Raw genomic sequence first — 24,590 nt, 5'->3', positions numbered from 1 at the left:
ACCACGCATGGAACCCAGATTGTTGTTGACCCACAAGGTTATTTTTGAGGATGTCCTTTGCTGATAGACTACACATTTTTCTAGTAGTTTAAATATAAATGGTAGCCTAGAGGCTGTGCAATAGCTATAACATTTCTGACTAACAAAAAGTTTTTGACTGTCACCAGAAGGGGTAGAACAGGAATTCATTTGTTTTGTTAGATAATGGCAGGTCAGATCGCTCTAGTAATTTGAGGGTTTGGTGCACAATTTCATTTTTTGAGGGTAGTTTGGAAGATGAGATTCTCTGTTAATATAGGGAGATATGATCTAGAGTGGCTCTAGGGGAGTTTCTTCATATTTGTAATTAATTTTGTACCTAAAGAATGTAGCAAATCCTTCACACCTTTTCTCTAGGATGTAGAAAATGTCAGCCTATTTGAAGGATTTCTTTACTCAGTAAAATAGTGTTCTAGACATATTAATATGTTGATCTGAGATTTAAAGAATTTGGTCTTGTTTTAAAAAAATAATTCTCTTGTAATAGCAACTCCTTTGATTTAAGGCAACTTTGATTTGTGGTAAGAATTTCTTCCCTTCATTTTAAGTGCTTCTTGATATCCCCTTACTCAAAAAGAATGAAGAGGATAACAATTATTTTTAGGTAACATGAGAACCAACATCATATTGTATTGTAATGTAACGTAAATTATTTTGAAGCTTACTGCGCCTATTGAGGTGCCGTAGTGCATTACAGAAGCGTAGTGTACTGCTCTATGTAGCTCAGAAGCAGTTCATAGTATTTGCTGTAAGTTTTACAGTTAATTGTATATTGTGCAATATTGTACAAGGTGTTCTACTGAGAAATTGCAAGAGTTTCTAGCTGAGCAAAATGTTACTTATTCATTCTTTTAACTGTTGTAGAGGTGTTCGATATATAGTGGTATACAATCCTAATTCCCTCACTGTGATTACTGAGAAAGGAAGGTATGCATTAAGCATATGTGTTTTTCCATTGTTTGATTTCCCTAGTACATTGGGTGACAATAGTGTTGTAACAGAATACAGTTAATTGTGCCCTTTTCCCCTTCTTTTGTCTTATTATAAGATTACTTCATTCATAATGTTTGGTAATATTGGTTGAAGATGATTAGGAAAATGGATGCCATGTTAGCAGAGTTGTCAATGGTTGTTTCTGTTTCAATGTTCAACTGGGCATTGGCCAACTTTTCAAAACCTGCATGTCATTATTCTGCAGTGGTTTAAACCATGATGTTGCCATTACATTAGTTATTCTGAAAATATGAGATGAGATTGACAGCAAAAACAAAATAAAGGCATGGCTAGATCAATCTGCTTACTATGAAGTACCAGTTTTTAATATGTTATTTTGGAAATAATAACAGGATTTAGGATGCCACTTTTTTGTGGGTGGGGTTGAGTGTTTGCTACAGCCATGATTAGCTAGGAAAGATGAAACATGGGACATGACTGGATCTCTTTGTGTCATCCAGTTCACATTAAAACAATCTTAAATTAAGTTTCTCGAGCAGAGAATGAGTTGGTGTGTCACATAGTTCGCAACGTCTTCAAGGACTTTTGTATTTTCCCTGAAGCAGGGCAAGTAAATTGTCTGTGAGTTGGCATTGTAGGTGGAGTTTATCGTAGAGCGGTGAAGTTTGTGAATCATTGATACTCTTCCTTCAGTACTTCCTACCCAGTATTCTTAACCAAGGTTAAAGCATTATAATTGGATTGCATGAAATGTAAACAGCCATCATTTGAAAATGTGACTGCTTTCTTTGACCCAGATAGAAAACATTGAGCTTTTTATCACTCTATCGATATGCATACCAGCATGGCTGCTGCTGAAAAAATATCTGTAACAAAACCTTTTAGGTTTGTGTCCTGCTTCTTCAGCAAAATACCTAAGATATTAGTTCACTACTTTATATTGAAGCAGCCCATCTTTAGATTGCATTATTCAAGAAATCTGTGTGCCTTACTAGAAAGTTCTAATTATTGATAATCAATGCTGTCCAGATTTCAAAGTAAATCTATAACTATGAGCATATTAGCATTAGTTTTTTTATCTGCTGCTTACCTGTGATGCTGATCTTCCATGCTGGTCTCAAATTACTGTTATGGCTTTTAAAACTTGCAGGATTTGTACTCCTCATTATATGTGCACCTACCTATTGCATCAGAAGGATTGCTATAATTTAATACAGCTTCATGGATTTAGAGATCTGTCCCTCTGGATCCTGGGAGCCTTCCTAAGCAAGGGAATAACTAGAGAAAGGATGAACCTGCAGAATAATGGAGTGGTCATATGAGAGGATTAGGTTCTGATTTTGTGCCACAGAGTTTCACCCTGATTGGTAAGTCTACAAGGAATTCTGCAACTCGTCATGATTTGCCTGGTGTCTCTGGGTGCTGTAAAATCTAGTATGCAAATTCAAGACCTGGTTATCCCCAGTCACCAAACTCCTGATCTGATGTTTCTGGGCCCATACACAAGGCCCATTTTCATCAGGTGCATATCTGCGCCTGGAGAAACTGCTGCGCAGGTGAAGGTTAAGACTGAAGAAAGAAGCATAGCCAAGTCCCCACTCGAACCAGGCAGCACCATTCAGGGAGTACACAAAACCTCCCCTTGTTAAGCACCATCCTTCAGTGGACACCCCATGCCACTAACCTCTCCTCCAAACAGCAAGTCAGGGTATGGTTGTGCACTCAAGCAAATTAAGTGTCCCAAGCCAAAGCATGTTGCCAGTGTAGACAGGGCTCCCACCTACCCCAACACCTTCAAAGAGGGTTCAGATGATGTTCCCTCCACAGAGACTCAGGAACACCTCAAACCATTTCACCCACTCCAGAGGAAGGTGACTCCCAGGCCAACAAGTGTGCTGTGGTTGAATGATCCCTCCTCCACTGGCCACAAAACAACACAGCTTTCCTGCTGACATTTTCTCACCTACTCTTAACAGGCATAACTGTCCGTGAATTTGACTCTAGAGTCTGGTTTAAATACATAGAAAATGTCCCAATGTTCCTGAATCTATGTAGTTATTTCCCATTCCAGGGACAGAAAATAAAATTGCCAGGATTAGGTATAGGGGTTCTTGCTTGAATCGGAGATTCTTGGCCCTCTGTAACATCTCACCAAATTCCAGCAAACTTTCAATCAGGCCCAAGTAAAGTAAAGTCAGCAAAGCACCACCACAATTGTATAACTAGTTTCACAACTGAATGAAAACTACTACCTTATCTAACCTATTTAAACAAAGACAATACACTGGCCTACTTACTCACTACAATTATAGATTGAGTGAACACTCTCATTGGGAATATTGTGATCAAACCAAGAGGACATGTACCATATTGCAATAATAATAAGGCTAGCACACATTCCTAATGTCCATGCCAGGAAAGCATAGCATATTTATTAAGAAAAACAATGGAAGACATCACTGTGTCTGACATATCAAGGTTTACTCTCTAACAAGGACTTCATCAAGAAAACACTTCCATGATCAAACAACATGTCACACTTAAAAAGTGAACACAGAGGGACATGTATATCATGTTGTCTGACCCCTTCAGCAATACGTAAAAAGAACTGGAAACATAGCTGGAGCCTGAAACCAAGGATGGCCTAGTGCAAAGCATGGACATTGCCCTGAACTTGCAACCTATTCCTCATCTACTACTTTCTTCCAGCTCTCTAATAACTGATGAGTTCAGCAATCACACAAAAGACTGTGGCATATTTGGATTATTGGTGGCCCATTGTCCAACTTACATATTCAAACACATTCACAACCAAAGAGGAGATTCCGTCCTGGCCAGAGCTATAATCATCCATTCACTAGACAGACAGACTTGAAAAATGTGCTTTAGTTACTACTCCAGCTCTACAGCAGTTCCATTCCTCCTCATCTGACTGGAAACAACAAATCCAAATAGGCAGCATCATGCCACAAATTAGTCTGGTCACACAAAACATGTCCTAGACTCTCAGTTGTCCACATTTCCATGTATATGTTAGTGTGCTGCTGTAGGAAATTACCCTCTTGCCTGGCATGTTACCCCCATTTTCACTGTATGTATGTTTGTTTTTGCCCATGTGTCACTGGGATCCTGCTAGGCAGGACCCCAGTGCTCATAATGTATGCCCTGTATGTGTTCCCTGTGTGGTGCCTAACTGTATCACTGAGGCTCTGCTAGCCAGAACCTCAGTGTTTATGCTCTCTCTGCTTTCTAAAAATTGTCACTGCAGGCTAGTGACTAATTTTACCAATTCTCATTGACACAGTGGAACACCCATATAATTCCCTTGTAAATGGTACCTAGGTACCTAGGGTATTGGGGTTCCAGGAGATCCCTATGGGCTGCAGCATTTCTTTTGCCACCCATAGGGAGCTCAGGCAATTCTTACACAGGACTGCCACTGCAGCCTGAGTGAAATAACGTCCACGTTATTTCACAGCCATTTTTCACTGCACACAAGTAACTTATAAGTTACCTATATATCTAACCCTCACTTGGTGAAGGTTAGGTGCCAAGTTACTTAGTGTGTGGGCACCCTGGCACTAGCCAAGGTGCCCCCACATCGTTCAGGGCAAATTCCCTGAACTTTGTGAGTGCGGGACACAATTACACGCGTGCACTACACATAGGTCACTACCTATGTGTAGCTTCACAATGGTAACTCCGAACATGGCCATGTAACATGTCTAAGATCATGGAATTGTCACCCCAAAACCATTCTGGTATTGGGAGGGGCAATTCCATGATCCCCCGGGTCTCTAGCACAGAACCCGGGTACTGCCAAACTGCCTTTCCGGGGTTTCCACTGCAGCTGCTGCTGCTGCCAACCCCTCAGACAGGTTTCTGCCCCCCTGAGGTCTGGGCTGCTCAGGCCCAGGAAGGCAGAACAAAAGATTTCCTCTGAGAGAGGGTATTACACCCTCTCCCTTTGGAAATAGGTGTGAAGGGCTGGGGAGGAGTAGCCTCCCCCAGCCTCTGGAAATGCTTTGATGGGCACAGATGGTGCCCATCTCTGCATAAGCCAGTCTACACCGGTTCAGGGATCCCCCAGCCCTGCTCTGTCGCAAAATGGATAAAGGAAAGGGGAGTGACCACTCCCCTGACCAGTAGCTCCCAGGGGAGGTGCCTAGAGCTTCTCCAGTGTGTCCCAAACCTCTACCATCTTGGATTCAGAGGTGTTGGGGCGCAATGGACTGCTCTGAGTGGCCAGTGCCAGCAGGTGGCGTCAGAGACCCCTCCTGATAGGTGCTTACCTCTTTCAGTAGCCAAGCCTCCTTTCTTAATAGCCAAACCTCCTTTTTTGGCTATTTAGGGTCTCTCCTCTGGGCTATTCCTCAGATAACGAATGCAAGAGCTCACCAGAGTTCCTCTGCACTTCCCTCTTCGACTTCTGCCAAGGATCGACCGCTGACTGCTCCAGGACGCCTGCAAAACCGCAACAAAGTAGCAAGGCAACTACCAGCAACATTGTAGCGCCTCATCCTGCCGGCTTTCTCAACTGTTTCCTGGTGGTGCATGCTCTGAGGGCTGTCTGCCTTCACCCTGCACTGGAAGCCAAGAAGAAAGCTCCCGTGGGTCGACGGAATCTTCCCCCTGCCAACGCAGGCACCAAACTTCTGCATCACCGGTCCTCTTGGTCCCCTCTCATCCTGACGAGCGTGGTCCCTGGAACACAGGAGCTGGGTCCAAGTGTCTCCACAGTCCAGTGGCCCTTCTGTCCAAATTTGGTGGAGGTAAGTCTTTGCCTCCCCACGCCAGACACGCAAACCTGTGTACTGCGTGATTTGCAGCTGCTCGGGCTTCTGTGCACTTCTCCAAGGATTCCTTTGTGCACAGCCTAGCCTGGGTCCCCAGCACTCTGTCCTGCATTGCCCAAATCGCTGAGTTGGACTCCAACATCTTGGGACCCTCTTTTTGTGACTCTGAGTTCACAGATCTTCTAAGTGCCTGTTCTGGTACTTCTGTGGGCTCTGCCTGCTTCTGCGGGGGCTCTCTGAGTTGCTGAGCACCCCCCCCCATCTCCTCATCCAAGGGGCGACATCCTGGTCCTTCCTGGTCCCCAGCCTGGAAACACTTCTGCAACATCCAGCACACCGTGGGACTTCTTCCATCCAAAGGAGAAGTTCCTAGCCCTTTTAGTTGTTGCAGAATCTTTGGCTTCTTCCACCCGGAGACAGCCCTTTTGCACCTTCATCCGGGGTTTAGTGGGCACCTGCACCCCCTGGACACTTTCGTGACTCTTGGACTTGGTCCCCTTCCTTTACAGGTCCTCAGGTCCAGGAATCCGTCTTCAGTGTTTTGCTGGTGCTTGTGATTCTTGCAGAATCCCCTATCACGACTATTGTGTCTTTCTGGGGTAGTAGGGTAACTTTACTCCTACTTTTCAGGGTCTTGGGGTGGGGTATTTTGAACACCCTTAATGTTTTCCTACAGTCCCAGCGACCCTCTACAACCTCCCATAGGTCTGGGGTCCATTCGTGATTCGCATTCCACTTTTGGAGTATATGGTCTGTGTTGCCCCTAGACCTATGTCTACCTATTGCATCCTATTGTGATTCTACATTGTTTGCACTACTTTACTTACTGTTACTTACCTGTTTTGGGTCTGTGTGCATATAATTTGTGTATTTTACTTACCTCCTAAGTGAGGGTATCCTCTGAGATACTTTTGGCATATTGTCACTAAAATAAAGTACCTTTATTTTTAGTAACTCTGAGTATTATGTTTTCTTGTAATATTGTGCTATATGATATAAGTGGTATAGTAGGAACTTTGCATGTCTCCTAGTTCAGCCTAAGCTGCTTTGCCATAGTTACCTTGTATCAGCCTAGCACTGCTAGAAACACCTCTATTCTACTAATAAAGGATAACTGGTCCTGGCACAGGGTGTAAGTACCACAAGGTACTCACTATAAGCCAGACCAGCCTCCTACAGCTGCCCTTACCAAAATTACCTCAACACACCAGCTTCAATTCAAATCTATGGGAATGACATAGAGTTTCATATGCAACTTGGGAACAATAAAGAACACCAGAACTAAACCACAAACTGCTTACAGCATATCTACTACTGAAGAAGACAATTATATTTATCTAAATTGTGCTTCCACTTGGATCTCGATTATTCACAATGCATCTGAGACCCTTAGTATTACAGAAATAGGTGCATTTCCCACTCCAACAGATATCATGTCAACATTATACTGTCTTTCCTCATTTTATACTTTGTGCTCTGCTGTAAAGAATACATCTCTTTGGAAAGTGCTCTGTCACCTGATTTGGTCTGCATCATGCTATATAAACAATAAACCCACTAAATAAAAAATTAAACAAATAAATAACTGCCTAGTTCAATGCAATGTCCTATCCTTCTTACACCATCAGTGGTGACGAAGAGCACCAGCTATCCATGTATGATTTTTCAGAGGATCCTCACATTTCTTCAGGTGGAACAATGAATTTATATTACAGTGGTCACTGGAATATTCTGAGTAGACTGTTGCATATATGCCAGAGTACCTGACAAAGTTCAGAACCTTTAACAATGGCATATTAAACAGTCAGTCTTCACCTGAACTTAAATAGGTCTTACTTTGTCATTCCATGCATGAGAGAGCGTAACTTGATTCCTGCAGAGCAAAAAGTCATATTCAGTATTGCTTTAATTGATTACAAGGCACTGAAGGATAAATGACCAGAAAACCTGTGGAAGCCAGTTCCTAAATACACACTTGGTTGCAGGTTCTTATCCAGCAAGATCCAAGCTATATTCAAATGAAAAAAATATGGAAGAAAATCAAAATCAAGAGTATTGTGAATCTGACTCTGGAGCAAATGTAATCCTTAAATGAGGAATCATGATTGTCGTGGCTTAAAAGAGCCTTGAAGCCATAAAGGATACTTTTGCCAGGAATGTGGCTACAGCAATGAACAGCATGGCCGTGCGGCATCAGAGTTTCCACCAAACCGGAGCCCTACATCGGTGGAGACCAGAGATTCTGCCGGTAAATGCCACCACAGTAACCCGGATCCGCTTCTGAGTAACAGGGGGAGGGAGGTGCGATCATCTCGATGCCTACATCTGGGCCTGGCAACTTGGAAGCCCCGCAGTGCCAGGGGCTGTGGGCGGGCTTGAGGCATGGGAGCCACACTACCACCATCTCCTGCTTATCGCCCCTGTGCACCAACCTGTGCACAAATTGTTGCTTCGGACAGCCTGGAAGCGGCGTCTGCCACCTGAGGATACTGCAGGGGAGCTGCTCACCTCCTGCGAGTACCCGCACTACAGGCCCATAACACTGCTGCCTGCTTCTGGACGCCCACCCATACTGTGTCATCCCAGGTGGACCGTGCAAGGAACCTGGGGCCTCGCAAAGGACTTTCCACATTACAAGGTATGGATATTGCAGATGCATCCTCTGTGTGCAGATATATCATTATTATTGCTCTGCATAGTCCCTGTTGGCGTGTTCATGGAGGGAGACTCGAGTGAACTTCTCATTATGCACAGACTCCGTGCAGACCCATAGCTTGGGGCCACTGTTCAGAACACTTCTATTGCCAGGGAGCGCTGGCTGGCTGTTGGCTATGTGTCACTGGGCCTGACGTTGGGGCCTACAACTATAGCGCATCAAGAAGGCCGCTTGAGAATGTCGTGCAATCTGGGTGCCTGAACGCTCATTATTGTTGCCTCACACTGCTCACTGACTACCCCACGCCAACCAAAACTGAATGATGGGAAACAGGGACTCCAAACAAAGGAAACTTGCTTTTGACAGACAGAGGCAACCACCACAACAGGAGTTTTCAATGACGACGGAGATGGAGGCTGATGGGGTGAGAACAATGATATGCCCATTAATGCCACTGCCATACTGATGGAACTACATGCTGTCTTTGAAGCTATGGACAGCAGGTTTCATACCATGGCCTGATGCCTTGACCAGAAGAGCGCACATCTAGATAAGCAGGATGCGCAACTGGAACATGCGGACAACTGTATATCTAAAACAGGAAATGCTGGAACTGCTCTTACCTAGAGAGTGGAGGTCTTGGAATCGCTCCTGTGTACAGTTGCAATCAAGAATGAAGACCTTGAATCACGCAGTCGGCGTAACAACATCTGTATCATTGGAGTACCAGAATCAACCAATACAGGCCGCATGGACCATTCTGTCAAATGACTACTCACCGACCTGTTTGATAGATCCAACTTCACTACCGCATTCATAGTGGAACAAGCCTGTCAATCGCTCATGGCATGTCTGATACCTGGAGCCCCCCACTTTCAATTATCGCCAGCCTTCTGAACTTCAGGGACCACAACACAATATTACGCCTGGCCCGTGAAAAGGCACCTCTGCAACACCAAGGTGCCTCACATTCAATGTATCTTGATTATACTGTGTCGGTGCAGGAGGCCAAGCACAAATTTCAGGATGCCAAAGCGGCTTTTAGGAAACATGGTCTACGCTATAGCATGCCTTATCCTGCTAGACTCCATGTGGATGTCCAGGGTAAAGCACGTTTAAAAAAAAAAACTGAGGATGTGATAGGCTTCTGCAAGAAATACTCAAGACAGTTCCTTCACCCGGATCATTTGACGTCTGACCACTCCCCTAGACATGTTGCCGGCGCTTCAAGCCAGGAACAATTTTCCATGCCCTGAACTCCCCTTGGACACAATAGTTATGCTGGGCTGACGGTTCTACCACCTTCCATTGTCATGGGATCCACACATGGGTATCTATCTCCACGCTGCTAGAATATGGGTATTTGTTCTATGTATACCAAATTATTTTTCTATCCTAGACTCTGCAATTCAGACACAAATTTTTGTACACATGTTTGAGGTATGGGTGCCATCCATGGTAGCATTGTTACCCCCCATGGTTGACATCACGTTTGGTAGACCTAACATCCTTAGGGTGGTCATCCCCCAAATCTTTGCCTGCCTCCCTCCACTTTTCTGACACTGTTTTTTCTGGTTTTAGGACACATTTTACCACTGCTAACCAGTTCTAAAGTGCATATGCTCTCTCCCTTAAACATGGTAACATTGGCTTTTACCCAATTGGCATGTTTGATCTACTTGAAAGTCCCTAGTAAAGTGCACTACATGTGCCTAGGGCCTGTAGATTGAATGCTACGAGTGAGCCTGAAGCACTGGTTGTGCCACCCACATAAGTAGCCCCTTAACCATGTTTCAGGCCTGCCATTACAAGGCCTGTGTGTGCAGTTTCATTGCTACTTCGACTTGGCATTTAAAAGTACTTGCCAAGTCTTAAACTCCCCTTTTCTACATATAAGTCACCCCTAAGGTAGGCACTAGGTAACCCCTAGGGCAGGGTGCTACGTAGGTAAAAGGCAGGACATATACATATGTATTTTACATGTCCTGGTAGTGGAAAACTCCTAAATTCATTTTTCACTACTGTGAGGCCTGCTCGTTTTATAGGATAACATTAGGTCTGCCATCATATACTGTTTGAGTGGTAGATTCTGATCAGAAAGGGGTAACCAGGGCAGTTTTAGTATGGCCAGAATGGTAATACAAAATCCTGCTTATTGGTGAGGTTGGATTATATATTACTATTTTAGAAATGTCACTTTTAGAAAGTGAACATGTCTCTGCACTTAAAATCCAAATGTGCCTTACAGCCTGTCTTCAATCCACGTCTGGGCTGGGCTGGTTGACAGCTCCCTTGTGCATTTCACCCAGACAACCACAAACACAGGATACTCAGTCACACTTGCACTCATCTGCATACTGAATGGGTCTTCCCGGGCTGGGAAGGTGGAGGGCCTGATACTTACATTTTTAGGTATTTAAAGTGGGTCTCTGACCCCACCAACTTAGACACTTCTGGACCTGCAACCTGTCAAGAGGAACTGCTTGGTTCCCCAAAGGACTCATCTGGACTGCTATGCTGTGAAGGACTGCTGCCCTGCTGTTGGCCTGCTGCCCTCTGACTATGCTGAGAAGTGCTCTCCAAGGGCCTGGATTGAGCTTGCCTACTGTTTTCTGAAGTGTCAGGGTCAAAAAGACTTTGGGGGTTATTACAACTTTGGAGGAGGTGTTAATCCAGCCCAAAAGTGACGGATATACCACCAGCTGTATTACGAGTTCCATAGGATATAATGGACTCGTAATATGGCTGGTGGTATATCCGTCACTTTACCGTCACTTTTGGGACGGATTAACACCTCCTCCAAAGTTGTAAAAACTCCCATTATCTCTTCAAGGAAATTCCTTGTGCGCAGAAAATTGATGCACAGCTTGCTGGAAACAATGCACAGCCTACCCTGTGACGAGATATTTACCCTACAGCCAAACCAGAACGACTTCCTGAGTGAAGAATCGACGCAGCACCTGCTGTGCAACAGAAAATTTGACGCATAGCCTACTAGATCGACGCAATGCCTGTGACTTCTTCCCACACACCCAGGAGATCCCTGCATCGCACTGAGGAACCAAGACTGCGTGCCGGAAACTGACACAAGCCCCGTGCATCGTGGAAAGAAATGACACATCGTCTGTGCCGCGACGGAAAATCCAATGCATACATTACACGCTTCACCCTTATCCACACATCTCCTCCTCTACAGTCTCCGTGCGTGGTACCTTTGACACAAACCAGGTACTTTTTGCTAACAGGAGACAACTGTTGATTTCTAAGGTTTAAAACTCTTTTTAATCTTGCAAAAGTGACATCTCAACGTATTGAATCTTTATCGTTTTTACCTTAATTTAACCAGATAAATATCTTATATTTTTCTAAACCTGTGCAGTGTATTTTTGTGGTGTTTTCACTGTGTTGCTGTATGATTTATTGCAAAAATAATTTACACATTGCCTTCTAAGTTAAGCCTGATTGCTCAGTGCCAAGCTACCAGAGGGTGGGCAAAGGATAATTAGGATTGTGTGTGACTTACCCTGACTAGGATTGTGGTCCCTATTTGGACAAGGGTCTATATCTCCGCCAACTAGAGACCCCATGCCTAACAATGTTGTACAAGATTTTGGGTTTATTTTGTTTAGTATTGGGTAGGACATCACATGTCTCTGTTTTGCCAGGTTTGGGTGGGGGTAATAGGTCTGTTTGTACACCACTAGCTTTGTATGTTCGTTTTTTGGAGTTAATATTTGCACATATATGTAACACCATTACATCACCCTTCACATACTACATCTGACACAAGATCAAATATAGGACTAACTTTGGATGTTACAGTCCTATCCTGGAACATGAGAGGCCTTAATAACCTGCACAAAGGGAAACCGGCTCTACAATATCTAGCTAGACATGGGGTACAGATCATTTTTTACAGGAGACTCATATACGCCCCACCCCAAACTGTACATTTGCTAAACAATGTGAACCCTACCACTACTTTTCCAACTATAGCGTCGATTCCCGTGGCTTTTGCACTCTGATTCATAAAATCCTACCTTTCCACCACCAGCAAACTATCGCAAACATGAATGGCAGATTTCTACGTTTGTGGAGCGTTCTGGCAGGTAGCACTGCTCAACATTTAGAAGCCTAATACCAAAAGTCCTGAATTTTTCCACATAATATGCAGAACCTGCTGATCTTTGAATATTACAGGGATTTCAATCTACTTCAGGACATGGACCTGGATACCACATCCAGTTGCCCCACTACAAAAATGCAATCTTGAAAGATACTCTAGGATATCTGTGAGGTTTGTTCATCACGGGATCCCTGGTTCTTATCCCCAGCTGCAACACTGCCATACACATTCTATTCTGCCCTACACAACACCTGGTCGAGAATAGATTTTTGGCTCTTATCATCGTCAATATTGCCCTAGGTCGAATGCACCACACATCCTCCGTGCACCATGTCTGACAACTCCCCAGTCCGACTCGCACTCCGCATGCCTTGTATGGGTTACATGGAACATACTTTGCACTTCCCTGCCACGGCCCTCCATGACGACCCCTTTTGTGCAAACATTTGCACCGCTATCATTGAATATTTCTCCACCAATGCGGTCATGGCATCTTCTAAAGCGGTGCTCTGGGATGCCTTTAAGGTCTCCATGAGAGGAATGGTTATATTCCAGCAATCAAGGGTCTTGTGCACTATTCAAGAGGATATTAGCTGAGTTGAGGCGATGCTGGCTGACTTGGACCGGTGGGGAATGCTGCGCGGGCTGGGGGAGCCTCATTGCGAGCATGGTCTAAACGTATGGATGAGCTCAGGGAACTTGTGGAGTGTGAATCCAAATTCTTAGGCAAATACACCAGCCCATGCAGGTATGGTGAGGGTGACAGGCCAGGCCACACTCTGGCTTGCCTCCTCTGACCCCCCAGATCTTTGTCTTATATTCCCGAGCTGCGCCTGCCTCATGGCACTGTGGCTTTCAGGGCCACTGCCGTGCAGTCACATTTTTTTGACTACTATAAACAACTCTACATGAGTCACGTCCTGTTCTCTGAGCTATTACAGTACCTCGAGGAGTTCGCCATGATGTGGCTGGACTCAGCACATCAACAGTACCTCAGTAAGCCCTTCACTGAAAAGGAGATTCTGCTCGCTATCGACTCTTTGGATGGCACCAAGGTGCCGGGGTAGGACAGGTTCATGGGTATTTTCTATAAAACCTATAAAAGCCTCCTGGCCCCCATCTCTTGAACATGTATCAAGAGGTCATGGAGCTTGGGGTCCTACCACCAACGCCCTGGGAAACAGTGATCTTGCTGCTGCTGAAACCGGGTAAGATCCCAACACTCTATGGTTCATATAGACCCTAGTCCATGCCCAACTTTGATGATAAAATACTGGCAAAGCTCATAGCTAACTGTTTATCCTTGCTCATTGAAAAGATTATATCTCCGGCCCAGGACGGGTTTGATTCGCATAAATCGGCATCCATTAACCTTCGAAAGGTCTTTGCAGCCCTTCACAGAATCTCACCAAAGGCCGCAGCAGCAATTGGCCTCATGGATATAGAAAAAGCATTCAACTCTCTGGAATAACCCTTCTTGGAGGCCACTCTTCACAAGCTGGGTGTGCCCCGTGGTTTGGCCTCCTTGATAATGCGGTTATATACCTCCCTGATCGCGTGGTTGGGCATTAACTGCACACTGACATCGCACTTCCCCATCACTAGAGGGATGAGACAAGGATGCCCCCACTTCCATCTTCTTTTACTATTGGCAATGGACCCCTTTGTCCGCCACCTACAGGATAGGCATATGCATTGGGGGTTGCAGTTCAAAACAAGCCCTTTATTCATCTCCCTATATGCGGACTATATCCTTTTGTTTCTCTGTCACCCCGTCACCAATCTTAACCCAGTGCTTCGGGAGATATCACGCTTTGGCCAATTTTCGGGGCTCCTGATTAACTGGACAAAACCAGAACTGTTCCTTCTCATTGGCACAACTGTCCCTGTTACATGTGAGTATCCGCTTGTGTGGTGCAACATCCAAGTTAAGTATCTGGGCATGTATATCCACAGGGATCGTGAACAAACACTTCGCCTGAATTATGGCCTCACACTAGACAAGTTAAACACCCAGATTGATTGTTGGATATGCTTCCCCTTGTCGATGGTGGGGTGCATAACCCTGATCAAATTGGTTGTACTCCCATGCTTTTTGAATTTGTTTATGAACACCCAGATCACAATCACAATATCCTTCTTCACACTGCTTTGGGCTTCCCTGACATGTCTGATCTGGGCCGGTAGGCATCCACGCATCTGTTCGGAGATACTGACACACCTGAATGATCACGGGGGTTTCAGGTTCCCTCATTTTCAGTTGTATTATTTAACCACCCTGTGTCACTATGCATACTGTTGGTACAACCCTAACTCACGTCTGCCATTAAACATCCTTGTGAGGGACTTGGTTTAACCCACCCGCCTGAGGTCTTTGCTCATGTCCAGCATTTCACTAGACCATACAGATGTTCAACCACTGGCAACAACCTGCTGGGCCTGGTGCTGTTTAGCGCGCCTGCTGGCATGCACTATGCTCTACTCATCCTCCCGCCCTCTGGAAGATAACCCATGGCTCCCCCTCACAAAGGAAAAATTGGTAAATTCCACAATGCGCACTTATAATCTCATCAATATGGGCAATCTTTCTTCCTGACGGCCACATGTTCTCGCGAACCAGGGGTGCCTGCTTCCATACTGCCACCACTATGGACATCTTTGTCCTTAGCCAATTGCAGATCACACTGTGTGCACAACTTCCTACATACCCACTAACGCCAGCAGACTCCACACCCCTAACTCTAATCATCAATGTCGATTCAAGTCATACCTTGTCTCCAAACTATACCACACTTGCCTTGCTCTTCTTCCAGTCTGAGACGGCAGGGTGCTGGAGGCATGGGAGAGAGAGCTGGGTCATTCATTATCCAATAAGGTGTGGTATGCTTGCTTCTCACTAAACTGTACGGTCTTCCCTAACCACAGGCATAAGCTTCTTCATTATAAATTCCTTTGTAGAATTTATGTGACACCCAGTGCCCTTGCCAAATTTGACCCTACACGACCATCCACCTGCTTGAAATGTGCTTCCGACAATGCTGATTTCGTACATATGACATGGACATGTGCCTCTGTATCGACATACTGGAGTGGAGTCTTTACCACTCTTTCTTCAATGCTCGATATCCAGATCACTCCGAGCCTCTTGATGGCTCTGCTCGGATATGTGGAATCTGTGCTCAAAGCCCTGAGATGATATGGAGCCATGGCTCTCCTGTTGGCCAAACAAGAAATAGCTCTACATTGGGACTCAAGGGCCCCACTATAACACAGGAATGGATCAGAAGCTTGGTATTCTGTGACACTACTAGTATATGCCTCTCTTCAACCTTCCACTTCACGCCTGAAGGACATTTGGCAGCCACTCCATGCTTACCTGTTAACGCTTGCTGAAGATGAGACACCGGACGCTCAAGGTCACTGCCATTCCTCGTCCCCTGCTTCACCACCCCACATGCCCACTACATTGGATAATGATCCCACCTCACCTTTGCAGAGCTAAACAAGGACATTCACCCAGTGCTGTACTACCACCGCCTATAGATGTTTCATTATTATGTGATATGGTAGTGTACATCCTCCTGTATTAACCATTCAGACTGCCTAATTACAATGCTAAATGTGGACAGTGTTGCTGCAATAATAAATGAGCTTATTTGTTAAATGCTGAAAACTTAATAAAAATATATATATATTTTTTAAAACAGGATACGTTTGACAGCCATTTACCCTCTAAAAGGCTCACCCTACCAATCAAAATGAGACCAGACCCAAAACTGAAGAGCAAAGAAATCAAAGATACTACACCAATCAAGACTACACTCGAAAAACCCTTAATGTGGTTTTTCAAGCAACTGCTGTTTCATCAGAGATCAGACATGATTTATGCATGTTCTGACTCCAGCTGCTATGAAGAGATCATAGGGTAACGTGCAAAAAAAAAAAAGATAACTGCACCAGATGTTTCAATAGACCCCAAAATCTCTCATCTTATATTTATGTTACCCTGTCCACAATCTGAAACTCTTCTCTGGAACTATCCTTTAATCAGTGTCCTTAGATAGAGCCAATGTTCATAAGAGTTTGTACAGTGCTAAACATCTGGCATCTGCTACATGTCAGCTATCCCAAAACCACAATTCTGTCGGCATGATAGATTTAAAATGAGTACTGACCTTTGAGACGCAAAGGCCAAAGGTTTTTTGAGGCTTTATGTCCACTCCTAACTGTGCTCCCTCTAGTAGTGACTAGCAATGTCTCTCACCCTGTTCCTACACAACCTTCTTATTACTTTATAAATATGGCCTAGAGTTTCAAGTACGTGAAACTAAGCATCTCAATGCAGTGCTTCCATGGAATGATAGAATCAACGCTACGGGGACATTACCTTCTTATGGTTCTTGTAAACATTTCGGTGGGCAAATCCCTTTCCACAAAGCTTGCACTTGTACGGTTTATCTTCACAGTGTATTATTTTGTGTGCAGCCACTTGATCAAGTCGTTTGAAGGATTTAGTGCAAACTTCGCAGGTGTAGGGCCTTTTTTCTGCAGGAAAACCATGCGGACATTTAATCTCACACAATTCAATCAAGGCAATTAGGATAAAAATAATCACATAGACATTTAATGCATTTCATGTTAAAATATGTACATGGCGTTATAGAAAACAAGCTGTTCTGTCCCAAGATACTGGCACATTCTTTTATATGATCAGTTCTAATGCCAACCTTTGATTAATTAGCTGAAATCAAAAGAGGATGACTTCAAAGAGAGAAAGTCTGGTTCCAGATGACTAAAATGCAAGCATGCACGACAATTTTAAACATTTAAAACCAAATTATCAAAATCCACTGCTGGTGATTTATTTCACACATACCTATAAATTACTGGACGGTTCACTATGTAGTAGCATATTGCAAGGTAGAATGATTCTACATGCTCAGTAAAAAATGATTCACATTAAGGGAGAGATTTATCATGGTACTACATTGCCCTTTCGCCATGCATGGTGTTGCAAGGGCAACCTAATACTTAGTGAGATTTAGCAAACAATGCAAAGCCCCCTTGTGTGGCTCCAGGTACGCAAAACAGTACAAGTTGCTTCCTTAAGTTGTTCTGCACTGGGAAGGTGTTCCATGGGTGGAGGGTGTTTGTTCCCACACAGCCACCCATAGAGTTTCGTGCATTTCCAGATTTACCAAGACTAGTTAACCTGGGAAAGCATCAAAATACTAAGCCTTCCTAGGGGAGGGCTTCTTTTATTTTTCCTCATTTGTTTTTTCTTTATAAGTGTGCTGCATTCCGCATGAAATAATGATAAATCTGGAGCTAATTCGCTTCCTACTGTACAAGAAAAAAACAAGACAAAACTACTTTGGAAAATGTTAAAACATGATATGAAAATATTCTCAAGGAGCAACTCTGCAGCTCAAATCCTCAGGGTCCACCCTCTGACCATACTCCAGGATATAGTAATTGTGCGAACAATAAACACAACCATTAACAAAATGCAATAGAACAAAATAAAAAGAAAACAAAAGGAAGAATACGTTGGCGGATTGAGGGAAAATTAAGCTGGGATGTCAAAATATGTGTAATCTAAGTGAATTACTTTAAAGTCTAATGGGACCAGAATACCATCATTCCTGCAAAGCCTCACAGACAGTTGTGACAATGTCAGCAGTTAGTGATTCTGACACCCTGAGGGGAGCCAGCGTTTACAGATTAATCACTAGGAGTAGCCAACTTTAAAGCCTAGGTGATAGCTCCCTACACAGGATGCAGAACTTGGTTATACTTTGGGAACATCTTGCCAAAAAAGAAATACAAGGAAGCGGTGCTAGAACTTGCTAGTTCCTTAAAATAACTTAGTTGGTGTGGAAAGATTGAGGGCCAGATGTAGCAAGGTCTGAGATTGCGACTCGGAAATTGTGAGTCGGTGCGACTCGCAATTTCCGAGTCGCAATCTCGGATGTAGAACAGTGTCTCAGACACCGTCTGCAACTCGCTATGGGGTCGCAAAGACCCACCTCATCAATATTCATGAGGTGGATCGCATTTTGCGACCCCATAGCGAGTCCCTGAACTCACAGGGATGGTGGCCTGCTGGAGACAGCAGACCTCCATGTCTGTGACTGCTTTTTTAATAAAGCAGTTTTTTTTTTGTTTTGTATTGCAGCCCGTTTTCCTTAAAGGAAAACGAGTTGCAATACAAAAAAATAATTAAACCATTTGGTTTAATTTTTTCAGAGTAGGCAGTGTTCCATTAGACCACTGCATGATATGAAAAAATATTTTTAGCGAACACCCCTTCCTATTTGCGAGTCGCATTCACATTTTGCGAGTCGGTACCGACTCGCAAAATGTGAATGAGCATCGCAATGGCTGTTTTGCATGGCGCAAACTGCGCCATTCAAAACGGTTCCTACATCTGGCCCTAAGTTACCTTACAAACAATCAAGATCTAGATATCCAATTAAGGTATTAAACTTATTTGAGGTCTCAGCAAAGACTTGGTTTACTCCACTGCTTACGGTACAAGCATACGTGGATGAGGGATGCATTTAAGGAACTAAGGGCCACATGTAGAAAGATCCGGTTTTGCGACTCACAAACTGCGAGTCTTAGAGACTCGCAATTTGCGAGTCGCAAAACCGGTTGTGCAACAGTGTACTTTACACTGTTTAGCAATTCCCAATGAGATCGCAAATGACCTACCTCATGACTATTCATGAGGCAGGTCGCAATTTGCGACCCCATTGGGAATGGCCGCTCTCAAAGAGATGATGACTTGCTGGAGACAGCAGACCACCATGTCTGTGACTGCTTTGAAATAAAGCAGTTTTGTTTTTAAAATGCAGCCCATTTTCCTTAAAGAAAAACGAAATGCATTACAAAATCAAAAACAAAAAGTTTTCTTTTCATTTTTTCAGAGCAGGCAGTGGTCCGTGGGACCACTGCCTGCTCTGAAAAAATATTTTTGCTGCCATTCATAAAGAGGAAGGGGTCCCGCGGGGACCCCTTCCCATTTGCGAATGAGTTAGCACCAGTTTGAAACTGGTGCTAACTGTGATCGTTTTGCGACCATATTCGCGGTTGCAAAACAATCATCCATACCATTTGGATTCGGTATTAGGAAGGGACGCCCTTGACACGCCCCTTCCTGATACCGAATTGCAAAACCCAAAAAGCATTTTTCAAGTCGCAAATGATGCGATTCTGCGAATTGGCCCATTTGCGACTTGAAAAATGCTTCATACATCTGGCCCTAAATTAGAGAAAAACACGTCTTGCTGGTCCTTTACATAATACTTTCAGGCCTTTTCCGTCATAAGCGAATCAGAAGTAAAGTCTCACAACGGTCCATGAAAGAGAAATGGACAAAGTTTCCATTTTATAATTTTAAAAATCTTGTCTTGTGCAAATGCTGCCCTTTCGTATAATTTCTAGATGAGACTGTGATGCCTCATGTAGATTCATGCTATATACATTGCTTGTCCTAGTTCAAAAAATATTTTTTTTAGTTGCAATAACACGCTGTGCAGTAATGGTATTCTTATATTTACCCTGACCTTAATAAGTCATATTAGCCACTTATGATACCTATGCTATTTGTATGTGAAGGAGTGAATTGCTTCAAAGAAAATTTCCCTTGTTCATACTATTACTTGGGCTTAAGGATACTATTACACCTAGCGTTCTTATATGCTCTCAATACTGTGCTTGTCACTATTACAAACGCCCCTTTATCTTTAAATGTACTTTGGTGTCAGGGAATTTTCTGCAGAGGAAGATATTGTTTTGATTACTGTGGCATGTATTTCTTTAAGTTGAATAATTTCCCAAATCTGTATGTTTAGAACCAAGGGGCAGTCTCTTTAGTGTCTTTAGTGCAGGTTCATGAAAAGATGCTGTCCGAACTATAGACTGACATTCCAGACAGGTTCCGGTGAAGGGCATCCTCTAAGAGTTCTTGAACTCTGCTCATTCAAAAATGCATATTGAGTGATGTGAAAAACACAGATTATGAGGAAAAACTCAACTATTTAAGAGCCCGAGTGAGGCAATTATTTTGAGGTAGTGCTTAAATACTAAGAATTAGAATCATCGCGAAACAGATTTGCAAACATGGATCATTCATTTCATTCAACTGCATAGGTTTCCCCTGGTAAAGTTAGGTCTTCTTATGAGACACGGGTTGCAACTCACAAACTTTCATGCACTCATTCACTAACTCCGCACTCACTCTAGCACTCATTCACTCGCTTAGGCTGTGAAAATGCTCTGTAATCCCTTGGATACAGGCCTTCACCACACTTTCCTTCCTCACAGGCACACCCACCCCAGTCATCCATGCATTTGACCCTAGGAGTCCATAATCCTGATATCCTAGAAGAAAACAGATGGGTGTCTGTAATAGGGGTAGGCGGAACTCGCTTAATTTGCCATAGCATAATGATTCAAAATGATGCAACATTTCGTGAGCATCGTAACCCAGCATTTAACATTATTTTCATAGTGCAAAATGGATCTTCACGTCCAAAATGGATCCGAGGATGTATTTTGCTCTAAGAAAATGGTGTTAAAACAAAAAAACACAAAGAGCAGCAGCAGCCAGCAGCCACTCACATGCACTAAGGGCCAGATGTATCATGCATTTTTGCAGTCGAAAATGGCCCAATTGGGCCATTTGCGACTTCAAAAATGCATTTTGGTATGTATGAATACCAATTTACGATTTGGTAACTTGTGACCGAATCGCAAATTGGGATTGCAACTACATACCAATTAGGTATTAGGAAGGGGCATGTCAAGGGTGTCCCTTCCTAATACCGAATCGCAGTGGTTTGCAGGAATGTTTTGTGAGAGACATGCGGTCACAAAACATTTACATTTTACCACCTACTTCAAGTGGGTGATAACCCATTTGCAAACGGGAAGCGGTTATTTGGGTAATGTCAAGAAAAAATTGGTAAGGCAAAATTATTGCAATTACTGGGGCGTAATTCATATTTTACTCAGGCTTAGTCTGTACTGAGAAACTGTTAACCTTGCATGTGCCTGGATGTTCCTGAATTTTAGCCTATCAGCTCTTATCTCATTAGGTCATGAGTTTTGAGGTACCACCACAGCAGTCATCTAGGCAACATATGATGAGGTCCTCCTCTCTGGTAACCTGATAGACCAGGACACCTTAAGCTATGCTGAATGGAAGGACATGGTTTTCACCCTTCTCAAACATAAGGAGAAGAAAAGGAATCTACGTGCCAAGCTCAGATGTCATCCTCTTTCCTTTACCTGACCCATATGTAAATGTACTGATCTGGGAGTGGCAGCTTGTTGGGATCTGAGGGGAGAAACTGGTAGCGGGGAAGAGGTGATAGCCTTCTCTTCTTCTTGACCCAAGCTATATTTCACTGAAAACAAACTCGTTTACTCATGCATGCACATCCAAAAACATACACACTGATTTCACTTCTCTCTCTCTCTTTCTCTCTCTGTCTCTCTCTGTGCCTTTCTTCTTTGAATGGCCATGCCGTCACTTTATGTCCTGCGAACTTGGTACCCTAGATCATTGTACAGTAGTATGAATACCAGTTCTTACCACCCACCCCCAGCACACTCTGCGTATGCAATATTAGATTACCATCAGACTATCAGCAATTGGCACCTTTCACCCAACAAAACTCACTTTTCCAACTACACCTAAAATTTGCATTTCTCAAACAGATTATACTAGACAAACACCCTGAAACAACAAGACACCCACTTGAGAAGAACGTACTGCAAAAGTCATATAGCTTATAAAGCAATGGCAAATTATCTATAGTCCCTATCACCACACCACTTAGACCCAGTCAGGTAATATTAGTTTAAACAAACATTACCCTCTTATTCAGAACAAGGCACTGAAGCTAAAATGTTTTCAGAGACCTCAACAGCATTTCTTTCTTCAACATCACACTAACATATATCTTAGAACCAAACCATTTAGATAATGCTATCCAAAACACAAATTACATCATAGTCATTTCCTTGGGTAGCAAACCTGTCTAGAAAACAATCTGCATACGCTAGGCATTAGGAAGCTAACAACTTAGTTTAATATAAATGGATACGTTCTTAAAAATGCCCATCTATACACAAAAACAATTTAAAAAAACACATCAAACTTGTGCGAATTTCACACAATCAAATACTAGAATTTGTATTCATATTAAATGAACTGGAATCTTAAAGACACTGAAGTAAATCCATAAACCAACACAATAAAACATCCCCACAGCAGATCAATGGAAATCCCAGAACTGTATAAAAAGGCACCTAATTAAGAATAACCATGCCTCACTTATGGCAAAAATCACAATATAGTTACTGAAAACATAATGTAAGATGTGAGAAATAAAAACTCATGTGGAAGGATTTTAGAGCATCTACAAAAGCAATCTTGTGGTCAAGACTTTACAGACTGCAAAAATGCTTTTCCATATGTGCAGACATGTTACCGAATCGCAATCTGCGTTCAGCAATTCAGTATTTGGGAGGGCCATGTTTAGGACATGCCTTCCAAACACCACACTCCAGTTCTATGTACGAATGTTTTACGACCGAATTCAAGGGTGGTGCTAATCTTTCACAAATAGAAAGAGGTCCCCAGATCCCCAAGGGACCCTTTCCCCTTGCCGAAGGTTGAAACAAATATTTTTTGAGAGAAGGCAGTAGTCCAAGAGACCATGGAGTACTGTTAAAAAATGAAACTTAAACAGTTCATTTTATTTTTTAAAACACTTCATGTTTTCCTTTAATGAAAACGGGATGCAATAAAAAAAAATGATTGTTTTATGAAAAAGCAATTGCACACATGGTGGTCTGCTGACTTCAGCAGACCACCATTTCTGTGATGACAGTAATTCCTAATGGTTCGCAAATTGTTACCTACCTCATTAATATTCACGAGGTAGGTCTATTGCATCCCCATTAGGAATCACTAGTGCTAAGTTGTACATTTTTGTACATTAGGAATTGTGATTTCTAATTATGATTCACAAGGAATTGCAATTAGGCACTCACAATGCCTATATTTTGTGCATACAAACTGGAGCTAAGTTAAGGCAATAGGGCACACCCTTTAACCACTAGAGTTAATCAATGCAAAATCAGTGGTGGGAGTCTGACCTTAACCCAATATTCGCCCCATAAGCCAACCACTGGGCATTGATAAGACCAGTGGTGGCTGCTATGTTATGGCATAGGCGAAGTGGCAAACATGAAAAATAAAATGATAATAAAACCATTGCTAGTGCCAGCAGAATCTAGGGTGGGGTAGGCCTTTTTTTACAGCAGGGGGAGGAGGAGTGTGCACTCTATTGCCCATGCCGCTTTGGCCGGCTGGCCAAGGCCACCCAAACCGACATGCACACTTAGATCTCTCCACTTGGCTGTCCTGGACATCCAGGTGTAGAAAAGGCACAGCTTCCCAGGCCCTGAGCACGTATTAAACCAGCCCGCTCAGGTCAAGCACAGCATTGCTGCAATGTTGGTAAACAGTATTACCAGTATGAGAGCAATGTCGTGATTGATGTCTGGGAGCCTGAACAGTGTCTAACAGCTCTTGGAAAATCGGGAGTCGGCCCGGAGCAGATGAAGGCTCAGACAGCGCCAGGTAAGTTTTTCATTTATTTCCATTCCTCCCCCACATCCCCCCAATGCGCCACCACTTATCAACAATAGTAGCCGCCACTGAATAAGACCATGAGAAAATATGCGGTAACTGAAATAGATCTAGTGAGCTTCCATGACAATTGAGGAATGAAGACAGATATATTATTATTCTCTGTGGTTAGTAAGAAACGAGAGTAACGCAAGAGCCTGAACTTTAACAAAGACCACAAATTCACATGTAAGTGATGACACTGCCTTACTGAAGTTTTAAGCTCTGTATACAATTTACAGACCTATTTTTGCCGGAAAGATAAATCTTATTAACAGATAACGCAGAGGCAAATGACAAAGCACATAT

General features: G+C 43.3%; 1 protein-coding gene across 2 annotated transcripts in view; it reads right to left on the bottom strand.

Moving 5' to 3' along the window:
* PRDM5 (PR/SET domain 5) overlaps nt 1-24,590 on the bottom strand; it is a 690,485-nt gene that overhangs the window by 391,800 nt on the left and 274,095 nt on the right. For both annotated transcript variants that reach the window (XM_069242565.1, XM_069242566.1), the window contains exon 11: nt 16,959-17,116. In XM_069242565.1, the coding sequence (XP_069098666.1) occupies nt 16,959-17,116 (158 nt within the window). The remainder of the gene's footprint in view (nt 1-16,958; nt 17,117-24,590) is intronic.

This window comes from Pleurodeles waltl, chromosome 1_2, assembly GCF_031143425.1.
Source record: "Pleurodeles waltl isolate 20211129_DDA chromosome 1_2, aPleWal1.hap1.20221129, whole genome shotgun sequence".
NCBI lineage: Eukaryota > Metazoa > Chordata > Amphibia > Caudata > Salamandridae > Pleurodeles > Pleurodeles waltl.
Note: the sequence above shows the minus strand (reverse complement) of the source record. Positions and strands in the feature narration are given on the sequence as shown.